At 37.9% G+C, this 15,431-nt stretch overlaps 1 protein-coding gene across 2 annotated transcripts in view; it reads right to left on the reverse strand.

The window, feature by feature from the left end:
- Positions 1-4,106: 4,106 nt before the first annotated feature.
- The window catches only part of NLE1 (notchless homolog 1), a 135,468-nt gene continuing 124,143 nt past the window's right edge, over positions 4,107-15,431 (reverse strand). For both annotated transcript variants that reach the window (XM_075195163.1, XM_075195162.1), the window contains exons 4-13: positions 15,339-15,418; positions 14,120-14,196; positions 13,013-13,110; positions 10,918-11,110; positions 10,083-10,218; positions 9,153-9,199; positions 8,771-8,973; positions 7,307-7,466; positions 6,415-6,485; positions 4,107-4,583 (exon numbers count right to left, since the gene is read on the reverse strand). In XM_075195163.1, the coding sequence (XP_075051264.1) occupies positions 4,571-4,583; positions 6,415-6,485; positions 7,307-7,466; positions 8,771-8,973; positions 9,153-9,199; positions 10,083-10,218; positions 10,918-11,110; positions 13,013-13,110; positions 14,120-14,196; positions 15,339-15,418 (1,078 nt within the window). In that variant the 3' untranslated portion in view covers positions 4,107-4,570. The remainder of the gene's footprint in view (positions 4,584-6,414; positions 6,486-7,306; positions 7,467-8,770; positions 8,974-9,152; positions 9,200-10,082; positions 10,219-10,917; positions 11,111-13,012; positions 13,111-14,119; positions 14,197-15,338; positions 15,419-15,431) is intronic.

Raw genomic sequence — 15,431 nt, forward strand, 5'->3', positions numbered from 1 at the left:
GTGGCAAGTGTCTTTTAGACCCAGACACCCCCTTGTGGAATAAAACAATGTTCCCTGACTTACTAGTAATTGGGCAAGGCAGATGTTACTGCAGTCAAGCATCTGTATTCTGTCATTTTTCTTCTACCTCAATAAAAACTTATTACTGAAAGATGGTACCTGTAACCCGATATCTTCTACATATGCCTATCTGTCTCATACTTCTGAGCTTCAAACTTTAAGTGGTAGACAGACCTGGGTTTACTCAAACCCAGGTCCGACTGGCATTGTGCCTTGCGATAAAGCTAAAGCCTATTAGGTTTCAACAAATTCACCTTTATATGTCTTATTTTACCCCTACTAGATTGGCTGAGATCTCAAGCAGTGAGCGTTCCATCACCTAAATGTGAGACAGCTTTTGGTTCCTTCTGGCATTTGTTTTAGGCAGCACGGTGGCTAAGTGGTTAGCACTTCTGCCTCACAGCACTGGGGTCATGAGTTCAATTCCCGACCATGGCCTAATCTGTGTGGAGTTTGTGTGTTCTCCCCGTGTTTGCGTGGGTTTCCTCCGGGTGCTCGTTTCCTCCCACACTCCAAATAACATACTAGTAGGTTAATTGGCTGCTATCAAAATTGACCCTAGTCTGTCTCTCTCTGTCTGTGTGTGTATGCTAGGGAATTTAGACTGTAAGCTCCAATGGGGCAGGGACTGATGTAAATGAGTTCTCTGTACAGTGCTGTGGAATCAGTGGCGCTATATAAATAAATGGTGATGTTGATGATGATGCCCTCTGTTTGAGAATTTTTGGTCAGCTGTAACACACTGTATTAATAAAAAAGATGTTAGTGCGCATGTGCCTGATCTTTGGTAAACGATTTTGCAGGTATTTGAAACATAGTATCAGTACATATGTTACAGATGATTTAACGCTCCCTAGAGTAGTTATTGCTCGGTTCAAACATACACAATTGGAAAATTGTATTCAACAAATGTTAGTAGCAAGGTAAATATGAGGATGTTTTATCAGCTGTCCAATCAGCACTCTTGCCACAAAAGTTGGGAATTGACTAGTGCAGGGAACAGAGGTGTCCTGCACACCATCTGTTCTGCTAGTTGGGGGAAGGAGTGTTTTACAATATAAAATATATGCTGTGGTGAAGCTTTTTTTCTAAGTGTTGTCCTTAGTCCTCCCTTCAATATGAGCCTAGAAATGGTTTTCCAACTTTACAGAGTCCAGGTTGGCCTTTCTTAACACACTATCATTGTGTCTTCTTGTTCTTTGCGGACAGGTATGGAACTCAGTTGAGTAGTTGCCATATCCAATAACCATCATTGTACAAGATGTGCAATCTCTTATTCTTCTTTTAGCACCACTCGTACTGGGCTGTCAATTAATGCACTATTAACATTAGTTAATGGACTTTACTCTGACTCAGCACGTCATGTCAACGGCCTCTATTTGTGACAGGTTATGCTCAACCACAAGAATGACACTGGCTGGAAGGTGTTTGAATTGTTGCCTATTCTGAATATTTTTACTTTGCAATTTTCTTTATTAACTATACGCATAACCTGTTGATATTCGCCTGCCTGCGTTTTGTGCAATGTACTTAAATACCATGATATATATAAGGTGTTCTTAAAAAGCCCATGTTCCCTTACAACATTTTAGAGGCAATCTGTAATATCAAACATAGATTCTGACAAGGATTATTTGGATAAGGAAAATTTACCAAATCACCTGATCATATTTACCAATGGCAGCCCATTGCGGTGGCAAATAGTTTTTTTTATCACCACTTATGGCTGCCATTTATGAAACAAAATATCGCTGAGGCAGCAAAGTGATACACATAGATAATTGTATCTTTTTTTTTTTTTTTAAATGTTTTTTACAGTGGGTAATGGATGGATGTTTTAATTATTGTATTTAACAAAAGTCAAAAAAATTTTTTTTACTTGATATTTAAAATTAATTGAAGTTGAGAACTGGACAAATCTTTGTGTTTCTTTTTGAACATAACGTTGGTCATAATTTATTTCACATAACCGAACACTCAAATCTGTGTTCATGTATCCATCTGAAAGACATCAATGTTCTTTTGGTGCTAAAGATCATTTATAAAACAGTGCCAGAAGTGTAATCTTATGCTTAAAATACATTTATAAAGGAGATGCAGCTGTTAGATGAACTTTCCTCTACACTAAGCTCTTTAAAACAGGGCCATTAGCCTTAGGGCTAGGCTAAACTAAGGATTCCAGTCACACATTTGGCTGCTTAATCATATTAGAATGTATGTTGCTAAATGTATTTTTGATCCTTTGCACTTATGTACTTTTCCAGTTAATTTATGTAAATTTGTAATACATACTATTTTGCCAGAACCTTTTGCAACCGTTTTCTCAATTGCCTTATCTGCATTATTGTTTACCACTTAATTTTTCAAATATACTTAGCCAACCTTACACAACTTGAAACATTTATCCTAGAGGCCAACTAGACAATTAACCCTCAAGCAGGATGCACACTCTGATCTATTTAATTGTAGGTTTACTGCTTATTTAAGATAATTTTAAAACTTTTATTCCAAAGTATATTAAATATGATGTAAATACTGAAAGTTTTGCAGTAACCTATCAGTGTTATTTTAGAAACAAATATTAAAATAATAAAGCCCGAGAGGGACCAGAACCCACCCCCCCCCCCCCCCCACCTGATGAAACCTGCTGGGAGAAGGTCAGAGAGGGGATCTCCACACAAATCAAGGAATTGGCCTACAAATTGTACTATAGGTGGTACTTACTATACACCTGATTAGCTTTCCAAAATGTCACCCACATCCACTCCGAGCTGCTGGCGGAACGGTGGCCAGAGGCACGATGCTCCACATCTGGTGGACTTGCCCACACATAATCCCTTTTGGAACATAGTCCTCTCAGTCATTAACTCAGTTTTTGACCAACATGTATCTAAGGACCCCTACCTGATGAGAGCACTTTCTCAAATAAGCTGATCTCCCATATCTTAACCACCACAAAATCCCTATTCCCTAATCACTGGAACCCCCCTACTCTATGCAGGCCCTTTGGAACTATGTCTGCATATTGCAAGCATGGAGAGTATCACCCACTACCTCCCCAATGAAACACGTTTGATCGGATATGGGCCCCATGGCATCTCCAGAAAAGCTGCAGCTGTATATCCACCGCTGCTCCACATCCAGCCTCAGGAGCTCTATAACTATATAGCTATCTCTATATATATTTCTCCCCCCCACTGTTTGACCTCTTTTGAAACCAGTACAAGTGCCCCTAGTGTCTTCCCCCCACACTATTCTCTAAACTTCTTCCCCCTCCCTGCTCTTTCCCCCCACTTTTATAGGTAACAAGATCAAGAGGCAACTCCTTGTCTATTTATGTTTCATTGTTTATTGTATTGGGGTGTTTATTCCATGTTTCCTCTTTTACATTTTTTTATTAAATAATAAAGCCCCCTTAAATAAACAGCACACTTACAGGCAATGCCTTCTCTTTGTTCTAGAGCCCCAAAAGCAACCCAATTCAAACTATGATACAATGACGAGATATAGAATGGTAACCAAAACAGTAGTCCATGCAACTCACCCTATATAAGAAATGTGAGTTTTAGCAAACAGTAGAATCCCTGTCAACTACAGGGCTCTAACATGCCTATTGGGCTCCTGATCTCTAACTTTAATAGCTTTAGCGGGTGAGATACATATGTTCGACAACTGCATAATTGCCATATATATTGTCAACAACATAATATGATGGTTGTTGGTTTGTGTATATACATGTCCAAAGGGTTGGAGCATAATTCAATCCTAGAAATTGTAAGCTTGATGGCAGGGCTCTCTTGCCTCTCTGTTTGTAATACCCAGTCTCGTTTTATTACTCTGTTTACATTTGTAAAGTGCTAGTGAATATGCTGGTACTATATAGACAAATGTTAATTATAATAATCCATTGTTATACAACTTACAAAAAGGCTTTAAATTGTACAAAGGGAACAACACTAGACCAAGATAAATTCTGTGTGTCCCCACAACTTCCTGGTGCATTCTAGCCATTTCTATGTAAACAGACACAAAGTACATCGCAAACAGATGGTCAGACATGTTTATTGTGGTGGTCATAGGCATTGCTGCCTGGGTAAGAGGCAGCTCTTGGCTGGAAAGCCCTCCACCAGTTGCCTGGAGAATACAACAGTCCAAAGGGCTGCATCTTGATAACGAGTGGAGCTCCAGGCTGAAGGAAGGTATATAGAGTACAAATCTGTAAAAGTGTAGTTCTGTCTTGTACAATGTTTCTGTGGCATTTTTTCTCAATCCATTGATTATATTTTACTGTATTTATGCTGTTCAAATCTCTTCTGTAAATTCTTCTCACCACCACATTCCTGGTTGTATGGGGGATTGAGAGAAAATTGAAACGGATATACTTGTGTATGCACATCAGAAGTCATTCCAGTGCAGAAAAATAAATACTTAAATTTCCTCTGCAATTTAGAATGGTCTTTGGGAAAGCATCATATTCATCTTCGCAAGCAATGTCAATATTTCACTGGTCTCACCGTCTCCATCTGTACCAGAAAGACAAAAGGTTACATAATGGTTATGGAGCCTGTAAACAAGCACAAGTGCAGACTGTCATGCAGTAATGTATCATTATGATGGTATGGGCCATTTCTAACAACAATGGAAATTATATGGAGAGAAAACTAAATAGCCATAAAACAGAATTCAGTTTCGGTTAGAAAATCCTATGTAAAAGCCAATCCTATACAGATTACTTACCTGGGCCTGTCGTTCACACTATCTGGTGGGTATCAAGACCACTTGCTCACACCCACAATGCTCCCTTTGCTTTTGCAACAGCTACACAGGAAAAGTGGAGGTGTTGCCCCTAGCAAACAGATTGTAGCCATCATTTTCTAGAATGTACTAGATAAATGCTAGCTAGAATCTGATTTGTTGCTATGGGCAATTTCTCCACTTTTCATTTTTAAAAGGTTTAGTAAACCTACCCCATAGTGTTCAGCAGAGAGTCCAGGGTTTCCCACACTGAAACTTCCGCCTGGCAACCCATTCTTTTTTTCACACAGGCAGCATGTTACCCACAGATAACACACTGCCAGTGGTAGCATGGGTGAAATAGTGGGACAGAAGCTGGCTTGGAAAAGGTGTAAGAGTCGCCAGAGTGCCGATTGCTGGATCCCGGGTAAGTAACCTTTTTTGGGCTCTCTCTAGCAAATGCTAACCAAAACTGAATTTTCAGTGCAACTAACCTTTAAATATAGTGACTACAACTGAAACACACTGCAATACTATCCATGTTACACATTCCCTTTTTACACTTTCAAAGAACCCCCCCCCACCTGCCCAGGACTGTGGTGTTCTAGTTGGGAGTATTGCAGCCCTGAACTTGATAATAAATATATATAAATATATATATATATATATATATATATATATATATATATATATATATATATATATATATATATATATATATATATGTCTAGATTACAACTTCTGCACATGAACTTCCTCAAAATGACAATTTCTGCTTTATTTACCCTTTGTGACATCAATTCTTCACACCCTGTCATAACTGTGTTTTTACAGTTGTTTTGAAGCAGCTTTCTACATGTTCATATGGATCGGCATCTCAAGAGAGGCAAACTAACAAGCTATTTCTTTTAGGATAACTGATTAAATCTGAAAGCATGCTTATGTAAACACTGAGGTAGATTTATTAAACTGTGGATTTCAAAAAGTGGAGATGTTTCGTATAGCAACCAATCAGATCCTAACTTTCATTTAGTACATGCTACAAAATGACAGCTAGAATCTGATTGGTTGCTTTAGGCAACATCTCCATTTTTTTCAAACTCGCAGTTTAGTAAATATACTCCTATGAATGTAATTAAAGTATTCACAAATCCACAGAAACCAGCACTACTTAAAAATAGAAACAATTTATAACTGAAGCATCAATACAGTAAAAATAAAAGTGATGCAAAAAAATATTTCTCTTAGTCCATGTTAGCTGTGTAGTCTTTCGCTGAATTACCAGTCCTAGGGATTATAACATTTCAAATTAGTTAGATAAAACTAGTTGACCCTAGATTGTCTTACCTTGAAAATACATTACTTAGCACATCCGTACTACATTCATCAGCTAAATCCATTTAAATATAGCTGGCTATTTATTTTTATTACAACTTTTCTCATATGATTTGTGAATGCAGTTAATACAGAGTGTTACAGTAGAATTCAGCTACTCCTAATCCTGTTAAATGTATGGTGCTTGTACTGACCTCTAGCTGTGACAGTATGCACCTGAAGTGCACAAGGGTAAGGAGGAGGGAGACATGCCTTATAAAATACTATAAGGGTGTCTGTACTTACATCCTTAAACATTTATCCTTTCCTCCGCTGGCTACTCTCTGCCCATCCGGGCTCCAGTCAACAGCAAAGACCTAAAACAAAACAATAGAGAATATATTCTTCAACAACAGACACTTGTAAACAGAGGATAGGGTGACAATTGCTGAAAAACATTTGCTGAATCACTGCTTCTTGTTTAAAAGAACCATGTATATTTTTTCCCACAGAGTACAAGACAATGAGCATCGCTACACTCAAACTACTACTTGAGGGTTCCATTGCCAGATAAAGAGTTCTGTGTGCAGAGCCAATGTGTGAATAGGTTTCAGACACAGCCCTGTGTTCTCCCCAGCACCTATTTCCCGGGTGCTCCACCCAGCGGTTTTTAAATGGCACCTGGCTCTTGGAATCCAAAAGTCACTATTGTAACAGAACAAACCATTGTAATAGGCACTGTGTGAGCACTGCAGCCAGCAGAGTGTGTTAGACCATTGACCACCAGTCCTGGCAGATGTGGGCAATAACCTTAATAATTTTTTATGATTAAACTTACTGGAGTTTCTGAAGTACTGGTACTTTGTGTTTATTGTTCTGTACTATCTTACCCTGTATAGTCTACTGTTTGTACCATGTACGGCGCTGCGGAAACCTTGTGGCGCCTTACAAATAAACAATAATAATAATAATACTATTGCGAAGTATTACAATGCCCCAACCCGACTACTTCTTAATGCCACCCGGCTGGCAAAATTTTTGGGGGAGAACACTGTAGCCAGTATGCAATATGGACAGTTCCACAGTGCAGTGACTGAGTGTACATGTACAATATGATATTTTAAAATAGTGTCTAATTAAAGGTGGCTGCTGTTTATAGTTAGGTAAAATTCAACAACTGTATAAGTGTATCACATACCTCATCTGCGTGTCCTGGGAGATCCACAGACAGCTTCTTGGTCTTGGTATCCCAGACTTTGAGTGTGCTGTCACTACTCCCGCTGACCAAAAGCCTGCTATCTGCTGACCAAGCAATCTGATAGACAGCCGAGACGTGACCCCGCAATGAAGCTATGTACCTGAAGGTTAAGAATAACACACAACAGTCATGCTTAATGTTATGGATCATTTTCAATGCAGTCTTTTGTGCCAGTGTCAGTGCTGGATTAACTAATCTAATGAAAGCCTCCCCAATCTACTGCATGTGTTTTTTAAAATAAAAAAAGTGCCCTAAAGTGTTATTCGACTCAGTCATGTAACTTCCAATATACATCTACACGAATTGTTGCAGTGTGTATACTTTGCATTACCCATTTCCACAGGTATAAAACGGTCTGCTATTTTTCTTCCATGTTACCACCTCAAACGCAATAATACTTCCAGTCAACAGAATCACCCTTCCTGATATCTCTACATCTGTGGACAATACAAAAAAAAATCCACACCCTTAAGCTTGCTGCCTAATTGTCATCCTTGACTCAGAACTCTGTCCTTTGTTCCTCAGATCCAATCTCTATGCAGAAGCTGTTACATATATGTACTAAACATTTCCAGAATAAGCAGGTATCTTATCAGACACTACACAAACTTTAATTCATGCACTGATCTCTCACATTGACTATTGCAATTCCCTTCTTACCGCTCTTCCCCTAACCAGACTTTCTCTGCTACAAACTAATTTGTGGACTAAAATAATTTTCCGTGCAAAGAGTTCTTCTACTGCTGCTCGCTCTGCCAGTCCTTACATTGGATACACTTAGCTTATCAAAACAAATATAAAATCCATCTACCAACATACATTATCAAAACTGCACCAGCACACATTTCTTCCCCAATCTCAAAATATCCCGACTCAAGCCCTCTGCTCAAGATGTGCCCCTCCCATTCACACTAATCACCTACTCTCATCTCCAGTTAAAGACTTTTCTCCATTTGCACCCACTCTGTGGAATTTCCTCCTTTGTAGACTTACCACTTTCCCCTAGTCTTTACACCATCATGTGTTCCCTGAAAACTCAGCTATTAAATCCAAAGCCATCTTCTTAATATCCCTAGGCTATTCTATCCAATTACCACTCAGTTCACTTACATTATTTTCCTCCTATAATAAAAAATGCTCTGACCTCCAAATTAACATTGTTGTGTGACTGGATAACATAGTAGCACTAAGGACTTTTCCTCATTGGTAACTGGCTGAACAAATATACATCATGTATCCAACTATATTCCTATAGATTGTAAGTTTGGGAGTAGGACCCTCTTACAGCTCTCTCTGTTAATACACAGGTTTATTACTGTGTTTGTCCCCAATTATAAAGCGGAGTTTCATGTTCCTAAATAAATGATAACAATAATAAAATACATACAACACGCAGTCACTTACTTTCCGGTTTTACCATCCCAAAGTTTTACTGATTTGTCAAAAGAGGCACTAGCGATGATTCTGGTGTCAGGGGAGAAGAGAACTTCATTGATGAGAGCCTGATGTCCAGTCATCCTCTGTAAAGGTTTCTTTTCCTCAGCGGGGGCCCAGAGGAAGAGTGTGAAGTCATCAGAGCCCGACACAAGTCTCTCGGGTGCTTGTCCCTGTTTGAGGTCAGACATGTTAGTGAAGCGCTACTGAAAATACCCTTTCCAAGAAGTCTGCAAAGATCTTCAGTTCCACGCTCTATCACAAAAATAATCAATGTAAAGATCTTACAAAGGAAATTATGATGCAGTACCCCAAGATAAAAAAGAAATACATTTTCTCATTATATACACACCCGAACTTGACTGTATCTCTGTAAAGCTTTCTCCTTCAGCTCCTCTACTGAAATGTAACAAATAAAAGTACTGTTATTGCCATGGGAATACTCCAATTATCTATGGCCCTATAATTCAAGATAGATTTTCTTCTAGAACCTAACTTTTAAAGGCGAACTCAGTTACATTAAAGCATTTGTCTGGTTTAAATATACTGAGATGAATGCATAATAATTTTCTGTTTTACTAAATCTATTTACCAAACTTAAGCTTGTCTACATAGCTTTGTTTCTTCTCTGTCATATAATGCCAAAGTCTTCTCTAAAATAGAACCTCTAATCCTATTTTTATGTGAAAACCCTCCCAAAATACAAATGTATTGGCCTAGAGCAGGCAAAGGGTATTTCTGGTGAGATAACAAAACACTACGGGCCTGAGTCATTAAGGAGAGCAAAGCATAAAAAAGGAGTAACATTTGCACCTGGGCAAAACCATGTTGCATTGGAGGGGGAGGTAAATTTAAAATGTGGGGACAGATTTATAGTTGGGGTGGGGCATGTCCTAGATCAACTTTAAATTTCAGTTTAGTAATAAAGCTATTAAGTATTTGTGTGCTAGATGAAAAAACATCCAGTATTTAACTTATGCGCAAAAAAATAAACTACTTTGCACCCCTTGTATTGTAACATGGTTTGTCCCAGAGAACATTTACCCATTTTTTGCCTTAATGACTCAGGCCCTACATCTTGCATATGCATTCTACCATACTAAGTGCTATTAAGGAATACACATTTTGAGGTTAGAGCCCCTTTTAAGCTCTAATAGATATAATTTTGATTGCGCAATCTATCTATAAAATGTAAATAACATGAAACTGCATTAGTACTGATTTTATGAATGATCCCACTATCAATGCCATGTGGAAAATATACCAAGCTAAAACCACTTACAGGAGCCGTGCATCTCTTGCGGATTGATGGAGGCATCAGCTGGATTGAAAGCCCCTGTACGGAGGACGTAGTCTGTGCTAAGAGCCATGGTGTTAACCCAGTGTGCATGACCTTGCAGAGTGCGACACAGAACTCCCTATAAGAGATTTTAAGTTATCAACCTGGCCTACATGAAACAAGCATTGCAGTTAAGGCTGGTTCTCTCAAGTGGATTTATATCTATTCTGCATTGAATTTAGTAAATTATGGGTGCAGCAAGGACGCTTATTAAAACAGTGCTCATTAGAAGTTAAAAAAAAAATGCGTTTTTAGCAAAAAGTAGACCAAACAAAAATATAGTAAGGCACGTTTATGATAAGTTTACTAAAAATATTGTGACTATTGTTAGTGTTATAATAGTGCTCTATTCATCACTATTTTCACAAGTGTTCGATCTGTGAACATATTCTGAACACACACACAACAGGACAATGTACTATAGGAGTTATGCTAACTAATTCAAGCCTGTACAACACTTTTGGCAATTAAATTATTGATAAATTAAAGGGACTGCCACATGTACAATTAAAACAATTTTACTGCAGTAACATTTTATGAGTTTTCAGCCCATTAGTCATTGTACAGTTTTCACAGGATCCAAGTCCAAGCTCTTCTCTTGAATATGTAAAGAAAACAAACATTCATGGTCTATAATAAGTACGTGGTGCGCTGAAGTAAAATCATTAATGGAACATTTTCTATCAGTTCGGTAAATAGGTCTTGCTATATGGCCTAGGTTTTACTACTGAAATAAACAAAGCGAACTGTAATCTCACAAATACTCTTGTAAACTTACATCATTGGCTCTCCAGGCTTTAATGGTTCTGTCCTGTGAAGAGGAATACAGTAAGCCATCTCCACCCCACTTAACTGCAGTCACCGACTGTGTGTGGCTGGTAAGAATCTTCTGGCACTGGCACAGGACAGTATCCCAGATACGAATACTGCAGTCTTTGGAGGCACTGGCAAGGTATCTGCACTCTGGGTTTCTAGAAAGTGGGAATCAGATATAGAACACTGCAGTTACAACTACCAGGGTGTTAAATAGAGTTGTGTCATACTATAGAAAGATTATTCTTATGACTCATAATTGGATCACAAAGCTAAAGAGACAACTCCCCCCCCCCCCCCATAGTTTTATCAACACCATAAACCTTCTTTCCCTCAGTTGAGCCATAAATACCATAAACCTGGGTCCTACAGAGTTCAGCAGCTACTCATCCTTGTCAGTACTGTCCAAAGTCACTTCTCCCAGGCTACAACTGGAAGAAATTCTAAGGTAAACTGCAGACATAACGTTATTTTTGTTGGGGGTTTACTGGATGGCTGCTGTGGCCATCCAATCAACTCCACTAACAATTACGCAGTATCTTGCTTTTACTTTTAAACTTCTTGCAGCTGTCAGCCAGTGACGTTGCCGAGAGCAGCAGGGTGATTATCTGCAGAACAACTAGGGGAACAGGCATGGAAACTCTGGCTGATGGAGGGTTATCAGGGAGAAAAAAAAAAATGGTGGAATTCTACTTAAATTCTTTTCCCCAGATTTAGCAATAAACCATAGAAAGGTAAAACCAAAACATTGCATGAGTATTTAGAATTATTTTAAACTGTTGAAAAAATGATGACTCAGGCATAACGGCACAAGTTCATTCAGGTGATATCACATATACAGCCTAAAAACAGTCCTCCAGGTGTATGGGATCCTTCTCGGATAAGTAATATACCAATTGATTTAAGTATTGTTGGAGTCAAACTGAAAAAATTACCAAGAAAAAGGAAAAAAAAAGTAATTACTTCCATAAGACAATTGATCATATGACAAATGTCCTACAAAACAAGTGTTCAACTTGCAAAATTGATGGCATACTTAAACAGTAACTGTCACATATACCCTACTAGGGCTGCCATTTTGTTTGCTGAACAAATATTCAAGTAATATACAGCATATCAATGTAATATGTAGCATGACTAATGCTTATGAAGCATTGGTTCCTAGCATTCTCATAAATAGTGTTCCAACCAATGAAATGGCTCTATACTGTGTGTACACAGCAGGTGCACTTTACCCTCTTAACACAAAATAACATTTATGAGCATCACAGGTATTGGTCAAACCAGATTGCCATTTACAAACATCAAGTAGATAAATAGTGGGCGACAAATTACACGGCCAACAATGGCGTCTGAAGAGATTTTGTTTGGTTCCTGGCCTGTGATATGTACAAATAGTGTTCAGTCTTGACCAGAGATTTTTCACATTGCAACAGGAAATCACAGTGATGTTAACCATGTGAAGTCACTAGAATCCCTCCAGATCGACAGGTCTGGGTCCTTGCTAGGGATAGCTGAATTAGTCATCCCATGCAAGGCATTACTAACAGATCATACTGACACGCATGTAATAGGAACTAGTATTGTATATGTCTATTTCTGTTCCTATAACCAACACCTATTAAAAGTACATATTTGTTATCCATATATTTGGGAGAACTAAACATTTCAGGATCTTTAACCTAAATATGTAAATGGAGCCATTGGAAAAATTATAGAAAACTATATTTTTGTCTGTTTATGATATTTGCATGGGTAGAATAATAAATGAACAAACAAACAAACACATGACCAGAATAATTTTCATGTTTTTTTCCTAGGAAATGTGAACGACCTCAGGTCTTCAAGAGGTTAAAGATCTCATAGCTCTTCAGCTGTTGCTTTACTACAACTCACTACATGCTGCTTCAACTGTAATACAACCATGGCTGCAGTACTACTTATTGACTGAATACCTGCACATTAGCACGCACAACTTTTATCATATTAGGCGATATGTTATGGCACGCTTTTTCTATAGATAAATAAAAAACAAATTGAAAAAACAAGGTCTGGCTTACAAGTGGAGAGGTTCCCAACACAGACAAGTAATCCACTTAGAGTGTCCTATTAACGTTTTGCCAATCTGCTGCCCTGTGTTTGGGTCCCAGATAAATATCTGAAAGTAAATTCAATATATAAACAAATAATTACAAAAGATGCTTAAATAGTCAGTCAGTGATACCAATATGAAAGGACTGTGAAAATTTACAATGTAATTATCGCCTTTATTTACATAGCGCTACCAATTACGTAGCGCTGTACAGAGAATATTTTACATTTCCATCAGTCCCTGCCCTATTGAAGCTAACAGTCTAATTTCCCTAACACACACACACAGACAGACAGACTAGTGTTCGTTCTTACAGAAGAAAATGAACCTACTGTCCGATGTCACAAAAAACAAACAACAAAAACAAATAATGCTGAGATGTTGCTATGCTCTGCTAACGGGTATGGAAGTTTACTTGCAATTGGAATTGAAAAAAGACCAGGGAATATTATTAGGTGGTGTAAAAATGGATCATAAACATAAAACATTGTACTTGTAACACAGTCCTTGAAAAGCTGTAGCTAAACACCCTTATGCTGTTGTACTGTAGTTAGATCATGGGCCACATTTATTAAACTAGTGCAGAGTAAAAATTGTACAGCAATGTTTTCAGTATAATGTTTGTGGGGCTTTCTCCTGTTTTTTAATCATTGTGCTGTAATGATCCCAATGACCTAAATAACAGGCGTGGACTAAACAGCACTCTCGTTATAATGTAACTGGTGTTTGTGCTAGAACTTTCAGCTGAAATTTATTCAAAATTACAGTCTGCTCCCAAAGTAGTGTAGAAGTTGTGCAGTAGTCTAGTCTTTGCCCCTCCTCCCAGTTTGCAGAACATTTGTATAGCACATCAAATTGTTTTTTTTTATTTTTGTTTTTAAAAAAAAGTTATGCTGAATTGCATAATATCCCATGATCACATCACATCAATTTTATCAGCAGCACTTATTTTATAAATGATGCTCAATGATTCAGCAATCCTCTATTAGGATACTAAATATTTCAATTGTAATCCTCTATTTTGCTCAACTGACTTAGAACAAAATGGCACAAGGGTAAGCATATACAAACTCACCTGACTGTTCTTACAGCCCGATGCTAGTTTCTTTCCATCTGGGGACCACGCAATGCTGAGCACCCAGTGTGTATGTCCTGTGATGGAGAAAACATACTTAGTGCAGGTATTCATTTTACCATAAATGTAAAAAGGGAAAACATATCAAGCAGTGTTTCAAATAAATACACACTTCGAAGAGTATCAGGTTGCCTATCACCGGCATAGGCAATAAAAGTCAGTATCAAACTTATTAACCACCGACAGGTTTGTACGCATACAGGGCCCAAATTTGTGATTTGGGAAGTTAATACATGAATCAGATATACAAGCAGCACATAACTTGTTAACACATGTTTTCTAAAGCTTTGCAAACACTGTTCTGTATATTCTTTTTTTTATCAAATGCTGCATGATTTAGTCCCAGGTAAAAACTGACTTTGTTAAACATCTAAAAAAGAATTTGACTACAAAAGAACAAGACAAGTAAATGTGCTGTTAGCTTGCAAAGATACCTTACAGGCAATCAGGTGGAGGTAGGATAGTCTATAGTGAAGAGATTGGAATTAGATTACATCCATTTAGCCACGTGTAGCCATAAACTGTCACTAAAAACGCTGAACACTTTTTTTCAGAATTAAAGTTATGCCCTTATCCAACAATGTGTTGGGCAAACATATAAAATAATAAAAAAAAAAAATACAGATATATATTTAAAAGTTGTCATACTTAGTTATATCCAGACAACGTATGTACTCTTTCCTGTTTCTTGAAGTAGTAAATTGCCATTGCTCTTTGCAAAGTGCATACTCAATATGCAAAAAATGCAGATGTAATTGTAAAATTTTCTACATACGCCTCTGCATTAATATTTTTAAGATTAAAAGGAAAATAAGATGGGCAGCAGCATTGGGAGAGAAGAGAGGAAGGCAGGCCAGAGAGAAGAAATTTACAGTAGTCCAGACAAGAGATGGTGGAGTCAGAGGTAGAGACAGAAGAGAATGAGCGTATTAGGACAGCGAAGTGCCACGTAGATGAAGGGAGTGAAAGATATGCAGAAAGACAGGGTGGTCCATGGTGTCAAATGTAGCGAAGAGGTCCGAGACAATGAATAAAGAAATTAGAGATTGCTTGCTAAAAAATAAAACCTTAGCATCACTAATTATTAGCAAACATTAATAAACAAGGAGAATGTTTTACAATAAACACACAAAAATGTGAAGGATTAGACTCTCCTCACCCTTGGAAGTAAAATGAGGGGTTTCTGTGCTGAGGTCCCAGAAACGAACAGTTGTATCTCCCGATCCACTGGCCAAGTACCTGCAAAAAACAT

This window comes from Mixophyes fleayi, chromosome 2, assembly GCF_038048845.1.
Source record: "Mixophyes fleayi isolate aMixFle1 chromosome 2, aMixFle1.hap1, whole genome shotgun sequence".
NCBI lineage: Eukaryota > Metazoa > Chordata > Amphibia > Anura > Limnodynastidae > Mixophyes > Mixophyes fleayi.